Source organism: Diadema antillarum, unplaced genomic scaffold, assembly GCF_040938485.1.
Source record: "Diadema antillarum isolate AM-2024a unplaced genomic scaffold, OU_Dant_1.0 seq00001435_RagTag, whole genome shotgun sequence".
In the NCBI taxonomy this organism is placed as follows: Eukaryota; Metazoa; Echinodermata; class Echinoidea; order Diadematoida; family Diadematidae; genus Diadema; species Diadema antillarum.
Window position 1 is genome coordinate 289,671 of NW_027272185.1, and position 9,003 is coordinate 298,673.

The window sequence follows — 9,003 nt, forward strand, 5'->3', positions numbered from 1 at the left end:
ACCACTAATTAGTTTTAACAAGTTGATTTTCTTGTTCCATCGGTATTCTGTTTGTACATTAAGTCATTGGCATCTTAAGTCAGAGACGGTCAGAGGGTTAACGTTGCCACTTTGCTTCACGTGGAATTATGGAAGTTAAAGAGGATGTCATCTGAAATATTTTCCAGTACACAGTTGACTCAAAACCATGCGGACGTTGTTGACTAGGCAAGTGTACTTGTTATCTTTATGACTCCAGTGGCGTGTCCTTAAAGCTGTGTATGTTCAAATAGTATTAATGATGCAGTCAATAAATCACATTTTACGGGCAATTCAAACTGCACGTGCGCTCTGAGTTGTTGCTGTCGTTATGTTGTTGTTGGTTCGACTTAAATTTTCTGTGCTATATGATAAGCAACATTTAAGGGCAGAATTATTTAGTAGGATCGTTAAAGCAAGACACGTCAAAGAGACATCTAACCTCATTTGCCACCGGACATTGTTTAATTTCGCGCGAGTTGCGTTTTAAGGATAACGGCGCTGTTCCCCCTCATGTCATCGTGGACATCGCGTTCCTACTTGATCAAGCCATTGTGGAGAAGATATGTTGGTTAGGTCTCCCAGGCGTTGGTTGATCGTGGCAGCCGCTTTCTTTGTGCTTTTCCTAGACGAAGGAACCAACAAATCATATGGACTCCTTCTGGAGGATGTTACCCGCAATTTCCAGGCGTCCACGAGCTTCGTGGGGTTTGTCTTCGGAATGTCTCAGGGTCTAGCTTACATCTTATGTGAGTGTGACGTCATCATCAAAGTGCTTCTGAAGTCCTCCGCGTGCAGCACACGATGATGATTCCCAAAAATCTAAACCTAACAGTATCTTGTAGCAGCGTCTTTTAGATCCCGTTATTTTAGGTCCCGTGCACAAATCGGTGATGTTCGTTATTCCGAAGGTTCGTTAATTCGTTACTCTAAAACACAATTTAAATTCTCTATACCTAGATGTTCGTTATTCATAAATGAAAAGGGGTTCGTGTTTCTGACAGTTCGTTAATCCAAAATATAGCATATAAAGGTTCGTTATTCCGAATGTTCGTTCGAAAATGAATAGAAGGTGCACACTAAGAACCTTCGGAATTACGAACCTCATTTCGTTCTCTGATGAGCGAACCCTCGGAATAACGTACCTTTTTTCACTTTCGGATTAACAAATCTTCGGAATAATGAACTGTAACCATTTTGAATGAGAGCTAGCCACGCCCACACCTCAGTCCGCTTTCCATCAAACAATAATTAAGAACAAACGCCAGTCGTAGGTTTCGGCCGTTCAATTTTGTTCTTGAGACTATCTTCAAAAAGTTCGTTGATCATCAACAATTTGTTGACAAAATTGTTGGCTTGCTTTGATATCAACTGACCAGAAAGAAGTCCTACCTACAGAATTCCATGCTATATCGTCTAAAACAAAACAATGCACAATGACTACGCCAAGCGATGCCATTGAAAGGTTTGACCAAACACAGAAATACTTTCAGGGAAATACCAATCAAGGGTAAAACATTTCTCAAAGGAGCATTGAGTGAGATCGAGGTGGCTTATTTCGCCTGGAGTACTCATCTGTCAAAATAATCAAAACCCTTTTTCTTTTTAGTCTGTTGTTGTTGTTGTTGTTGTTACTGTTGTTGTTGCTGTTGAAATTTGAAGTGAATTGATCAATTGAAATGAATAAAGTATGTAATAATATTTGAAGAGGAAATCCTTGTCACAAAGTATATCAATATGTTGGAGCGTGGGCTGAGGATTGAAAAAAAAGTTTTTAGATCTTTTTGCTCAAGGTTTTTTCTTTTTGTTGGGTAAATGATTATGCATGATAGTGTGGCGAATCGCAGTAGGTCTGTCATAATTGAGGTTTGATATATCACATGAACGGTAAGCTGTACATTTCTGGTCTCTTCTTTTCATCTTATGTGTAATATAACCAACGTGGACGAAATCCTCATCATACATGATATAATATATGCATACGTACATATAACCATTAATAACTGTGAGCGCGTGTGTATCGCGAGTAAGTTGCGATTAAAAGCTTTCCACGATTGGCTATGATACACTACATTTGAGTTGTTCGATTCAAATTAAAGGAATTAACAGACTTAATCAGAATAGTGTATTGTGTCTGTTTTGCTACATACATGGGACTTGAATACGTTTGATCACGAGAATTCACCCATTACGGCTGTGGCTTCCTTGTTCTTTTTGCATTCAAGCTCCGGTCAACTCGCCGCTGTCGCGGTTGTTCTCAGTACGGCAGCTTGCCATGACGGGGGCGCTTCTCGGGAGTACAGGGGTCATCCTTGCTTCCTTCGCAAGCAACGTCTCTCAGTTCGCCGGGGGCTTACTTACGTTCGGTATGTGACATTCGAAGAAGTGCGTGCATGTATAAAAACGTATTTAGCCAGAGAATTTTGGGTCACACAGTTGATATCATTGTTTGTCAATAGGGTCATTTTCTTCCAAATTTATCTATTCTCAATATTACAAAGTCCAGCTACGCCAGTGCCACACAGAAGACTATAATAAGACTAATATTTATATATTAAGAATATATAATGAAAGACTCATCACCAAATTATATTTCATTCGTTTACTTCGACATTAAAAAAATATAATACAAAAGGTGTAAGGCACAGTGAGAAAATAGTCAAAATTTGGCATATTTCAATGTGGGCATCACAATGTAGGATTAAGTAGAAACATTTCTCTCTTTTTTTCAATTTGCTTATTCCATTTCTTACTCGATTACCTAATTCAAGTAAAACTAGCTAATTTTGCTGATTATTGCATCACAAAACAGGCCCCTGTGGGAACATTATTGTTGTTGTTGTTTTATTTCACGGGGATGTCGAACCCTTAAGCAATCCGTTAGGTTGACAGACTTTAAACAGTATCAGTATCAGTACTGTATTCACAACAATAACAGGCACATAGAAGCTCCTTTCGTACATCTCCTTTAATATATATATATATGTATTCTGTAGGCCAAATTTCTCTGAGCGTGTCTGAAGGGACATATTTTACCAGACTATAATGGATATTACATGATAAAGAAACACATCAAATTGAGTCAACTACAGCATAATACACGAGCACACAAAAGTTCGGGGTGTTTAAGAACCCTCAACGTTTCACCTGTGTGTGTATGCGTGTGTGTGTGTGTGTGTGTGTGTGTGTGTGTGTATTGGGGGGGGGGGAATTGCCCATCCCCTCAGAGAATGAGATTAGAAAACACGCACACAATTTAGTTTCTTTATTTCTTTTTCTTGTGATATTTTGATTTTCTCGTTTATTACCAAGTGTGACAATACACATGGCATTATAGAAATATCTGTAACCATTCTTTCCACGGTCATTTATTGTGTCATTTACCGGTGAGCGCTATCCATCTCCCCTTACTGAAGACACACACGTGGATCGAGAGGTGGCAGATACCGCACGAGATCTTAGCCGTTTATAACATTCCTGGATATTTGTCTTGCTTTTTGGATTGAACTTTTTTTTTCATATTTCAGCAAAAGTGTGCATCAGATCGCAGTGAATTTCAGGTATTATGAAACATGCAAAAGTTCCTTCATGTGGGTGGGAGCAGGATATCCCGTCAATACCCCCCCCCCCCCGCTCGTACTATCTTCCACTGTCTTAGTACTCCACAATGTAGAGATGACGTACTCATTGTTAACATCAATATTTAGTTCCCTTACTTTTCGACTGAAAAATTTACCAGTACTGTACCACCAAGTCTCCACCGGCTTGTGGAAATTTAATTCTAGAAAGAAGAAAAAGAAGAAGAAGAAGAAGAAGAAGAAGAAGAAGAAGAAGAAGAAGAAGAAGTTCCTTTGTGTGAGGGGGGACATCCCCACCCCCTCCGAATATCATTGAACATAGTGTAATCCCCTTGGATAGGGAGGGAGGGGGGCTATCATTCTGTGGCGGATGTCTATGGAAAAAGCGTGTTACAGCAAAATCAGCTTGTCCCTAAAACTGCCTAACGGGTTGAACTGATTTTTACCGTTTATGATATTATGAATTTTGTGTGACATAATTATAGTGTTATATTCTTAATCAACATGTTTAAGTGAGTCCCTTTCTTTATTTCCTTGTCATATAGGGATAGGCTACACTACAGTGATCCTGACGGCTAACACCTGCCCCGCCGAGTATTTCCCAGATTCCTTTAAGGTCGCTTCTGGCATTCTGATTACCGGGTCTGGAGTAGGCACCATGGTCCTACCCATCATAACGGAAGAAGTCCGTGGAGCGTACGGATGGCGGGCGTCCTTTCTGCTTCTCGGAGGCTTGAATCTTCATTCTATGGTGTATGGCGCTCTGGTGAAGCCACGAAAATTGCGCGCAACGACATCCTTGAATGCGAGTCAAGACAGAGCTCGGCGTGCTGATGACAGTACAGAAGAGTGTGACAGCGATTCTGTTCAACACGAAAACGTAGTGTTAACTCAGCTGGGAGGAGTAATAAACGCAGCCCATGACAATGGTGGCGAGGTAATAAACGAAGGATCTACGGAGTCAGGTCGTTCCGAGAGTGATGCGGAAAATCCTCACAGGGCAGAGTCCAACTCCAGTGTCTCTAATTTGTCAAACTCTCCGCTAGGAGAACGAGAAGAAACATCCCACCGTAGTCCGACGAGGTCCTCGAGCTGCGGTGGTATCCTCGGCATCATCGATTTGTATCTGTACCGCGACTATCCGGTCGAATTCGGATGTTTCTCCATGACGGTAATGCTGTATTGCTTCATCCATGTCACGTGGGCACTGTTTCTCATTCCGAACGCGGAGACGAAAGGATTCGACTCGGCCACGGCAGTGTACTTGGCAACAATTGGTGGTGCATGTAACACAGTCGGTCGCTTCTTATCTGGCATCATCTCTTCTAGACAATGGATGAAAGATCACGTGTTCTTTTTTCTCGTGTGCGTCATATCAGGTCTTGCATTTGGCCTTAACTACGTCACAATTAAATACGAGGTTCTTGCAGTACTGGCTGGTGTCAACGGTCTCGCCGATGGCATGAAAACGGCAATGATAAACATCATAGTGCAGGGCATGATACCAAAAGATCGTTTCCAGACCGCCATGTCCATCATATTCTTCGTGGGCGGGTGTGCTTCGCCTGTCAGTGGTTATCTTGGCGGTAGGAAATTTGAAATATTTGCAGTCTTTATTGGGCATTTCCACCTCATTTTCATGATATGTCATCAAAGTAGTCTAACAAGATAGAATAGAACAGCAGAAAATTCACTACAGCCGAAAAAAAGGATTATGGATTGTTTTGATGTTTTCGCAAACACTGATATCACTGTAGTTTTTTTTTCATAGAAATCATATAAATGATGCAAGTGTCGGTTTCGTTGATACTCTGACTACCACAAATATTGTCTTTGTAAATAAAAAAACAATTATTGCTAGATAATTTGAATCCGAGAGAGTGGTTGTCAATTTTGTATTGCATTTCCCAAAGACGGTCTAAGACTTACGAGACAATCACATCGCTGACTCAGTAAATTTGTAAGTGCAATATTGTAGCTGATTTCACAGCTTCAAGAAATTGGTTAAAGTTTGTATTACTCACTTACTCATTTCGTTTAGAGGAATAAAGACAAACTAACCTGATTTTATTTTGTAAATTGTAGTTGGTCTCCTTATTCAGATATGACGAAGATTAATTATGTGTGAAGATCAATTATGTGTATGCGCGCAAACACGCATAAAATCTGTGTATCATTAGTGCATCACAAATCAAATTTTGTCCTGATATTCCAATAACATATCTTAATGAGTTCATTCATGCAGTCAGTCGCTATATCTATCAGAGCCGTATTCTTAATATCAATCAGTTAGACATGAATTCAAGATTCATTAGCTTGTTTTTACAGCATTTTTTTTTACAATTCTCAGTCATACTGTGATAGTTTCCGTCCATCTATACGCTGCAACGTTGCAGAACATTCAAAGTAAACCATTTGTCACCTTGATCGTTGATATGTTAATGGGTTAAACAGTTACAAGCTGGGTTTTCACTCACTCTCTCTCTCTCTCTCTCTCTCTCTCTCTCTCTCTCTCTCTCCTGCTTCTCTTACAAATATCTAGGCGCCATCTACGATGCTACGGAGTCTTATAATGTCACCTTCTGTATTCTCGGGGCAGCTGAGGTTCTGTCGGGGCTGTTCATTCTGCTTCCATTGGCGATTGGAAAGAGATGCTGCAGGCAAGGGGCAAGCAATGGGGGCAAGTGAGTAAATGCGCCCCCACCGCTCACGCATTCTGAATGACGCTCCTGCACTTTCAGATGCATCGCTCATCAGTTCAGGAGTCGCCACGCCAGCCTCACAGTTCGTGCTAAATGGAGAATGTAATTTGAAATCCTCAAGTTTTGAATGCATCTTGTAATTATTGTAGGTCTATATCAGAATATCTTACAACTGATATCACATTATGAGTTATGCTGCATTCTATAGAAATCAACAACTGTATGAATATCTGCTGAATATGAAGTCCGGAAAGAGAGCATGCTCTTGCGGATCATTAACTTGCTGAGTATGAGAGACGTTGATAGTCCTTCATCAATAAAATCTGAAATTTGGAAAAGACCAAGATTCCAGAGATAGTATGATTACATTATTTTTGTTGGTTCCAAATGAATACCACAATATTTTTCGTAAAGCATGTACATTCGGGCATTTAATCCATCGATCGATTTTAAATCCTGTGTAGCCTTCTCTTAGAATCGCTCAATAAGTAGAGCTCAAGTGAGGCATATGAGGGTTCTAGCAATTTCCATGAAAATCTGATGGAAACCCACTTTCTCACCGCATTTTACCCGAGTATCTCTTGCTCTCCCGTCATTGCAAAGAAACTGGATTTGTTTTTAAATGTAACAACTCATACAAATAATGTTCAGGTTTGTGTTGCCACAGTTATCACACATTCCTAATCGTATCATTTTAACAGATATAGGATTAGGAGATCTACGGATACGTTAAGGCATGTCGAACTATCCATGTGCATGGTTGAATGTATAATTGTGAATTTCATGACAATCTATAGCAAGATAGTTTGTTTTCAAGCAATTACTGCATTCAAGGGAGCATTTATCGAATCCGGATTTTCCGTCTTAACATTAACATGGACATTGGGCATTAAAGCCCAAACAAAGTTCTGGTAGGCCTGCAAAAGTTGTCAAATTTCGCTCCCAAATGTGAACGTATGCTTCGGAAATGTGCAGGATAACGATGTTATTACAAGATATTCGATGGGTAACGACGAAAATGCGAAATATTAACCAAAAAGGTTCAGTCTCAGAACTTACCCGAACGGGGTCAGGCTAAACTCGGACTCGGGGATAACTCGGCTTCGCTTTGACGGCGGGATGAGTTGTAATGGTTGTCCCTCTGATTGTACAGTGTTGTCCTATGGGAGCGGCCTGTATAAACTAGCGCTTCGTGTTCTGGCTACTCGCAGTAATGGTCCGAGTTGCTACAACGCGCGCATCAAAAACCTCTTTTGCGCGCAAGCAAAATTAGTGTGCGCCTATCAAGCACCTCTAAAACAATCAAAGGCCCTTGATAAACAACAACAAAAACTCCAAAGACCGCGTCTCAGCAACTGAGGACCGCGCGCTGTCATTTTTGTTTCAAGCGTTTTGTACAGGACTACGTTAGCACGCACTTTCCTGTCCATTCAGTTAGGCCTCATTTGGTACTTTGCAGTGGCCAGTAGAATGTGGCGATCACTTACTGCGTGTGAATTGTCTGAAGTAAGGTCGAATTTTTCCCGAGACCGAGTTAGTCTGGAACCTTCTGGAATAAAAGTCGGTTTTCCTACTATTATTATTTTTCTCAAAATACTCCAAATCGACTCATCATTCCGGCAAACCGCGTCAGCCAGGTAAGTTTCTTAGTGGACTCTTTCGATATATTGCAAGTAAAAATGAAATGGTGCTAGACGGGTTCTCCAGCACTTACCGAAACTTAGTTTTCACTTTAATACTTAGATATATTCTTCATTGAAAATAAAATAGAATTGAAAACGTGTTTATCATCATAAAAAGCAATAGTAAAGGCTCTATTTGTATGATACAATGACATTCTGTGCATCTGTCATGTCTGTGTATGCGAAATGAAAACGTATCACAAACAGGGAAATGAATTATATTCATGGAATGCCAAATAACATGAGTACAGACACACATACACACATATATGATATACTAGTATTATTATATACACAAACTCACTCCATTGACACCACACGCATCAGGTACACCTCCCAACGCATTAAACAAGCCCTTGAAAAAGACCTGTATTTATAGGTCGAAAACTTGGGAGAATCAAAGGCAAAGTGAACATATTGCAACGTCTGCCAGTAGCTATTCCTCCGTCACAACTATATATACATACATATGTATATATATATATATATATATATATATACATTTATATGTATGTATATATTTATATGTATGTATATATATATATATATATATATGTACATTTATATGTATGTATGTATATACACCTAAGATATACAAACACAGATGTGCGCGCACGCTTGTATATATATATATATATATTGTGGCGAATGTGGCTTTAAATTTTTTTGTCTGTTTGTTTGTGTGTAGATTACTTTTATTTTCCTCATCCCGTTCGTGTAGTACACTGTATACACTTTTAATTCACGGTAGATTTTACCAGATTTCACAAACACTATTATGTATGTGTGGGACTATAGTAATGACGAATGTTCAGAATAATGGCAAGATTGTACTTACTTTGACGTTTAGAATCCTGTTATGGCTTGAGTTGACATGAAGATCGTTTTGGAAAGATGATAATTTCCGGATATTCCAAGTATTTCGATAAGAAATTGCTATGGTTTTAGCGATTTAACTGTGTTTAGATACTGCACGAGTGATCGTGACAGCGTAGTTCAAAATCACGCTCTTTCCCGCTGCGT

The 9,003-nt window shown here is 39.7% G+C and overlaps 1 protein-coding gene across 1 annotated transcript; it reads left to right on the forward strand.

The window, feature by feature from the left end:
* The first annotated feature begins 583 nt into the window (after window positions 1-583).
* Window positions 584-6,284, forward strand: LOC139709426 (monocarboxylate transporter 2-like). Its single transcript, XM_071621394.1, has 4 exons — window positions 584-767; window positions 2,244-2,384; window positions 4,142-5,182; window positions 6,139-6,284. Exons 1-4 carry the CDS (start codon window positions 584-586, stop codon window positions 6,282-6,284), a joined length of 1,512 nt encoding a protein of 503 aa, XP_071477495.1.
* Window positions 6,285-9,003: the final 2,719 nt, after the last annotated feature.

Coding starts and splice junctions, on each gene's coding strand:
- LOC139709426 (XM_071621394.1), top strand. CDS start 584: ATGTTGGTTAGGTCTCCCAGGCGTTGGTTGATCGTGGCAGCCGCTTTC. Junction 768..2,243: donor GGGTCTAGCTTACATCTTAT/GTGAGTGTGACG, acceptor TTTGCATTCAAG/CTCCGGTCAACTCGCCGCTG. Junction 2,385..4,141: donor CGGGGGCTTACTTACGTTCG/GTATGTGACATT, acceptor CTTGTCATATAG/GGATAGGCTACACTACAGTG.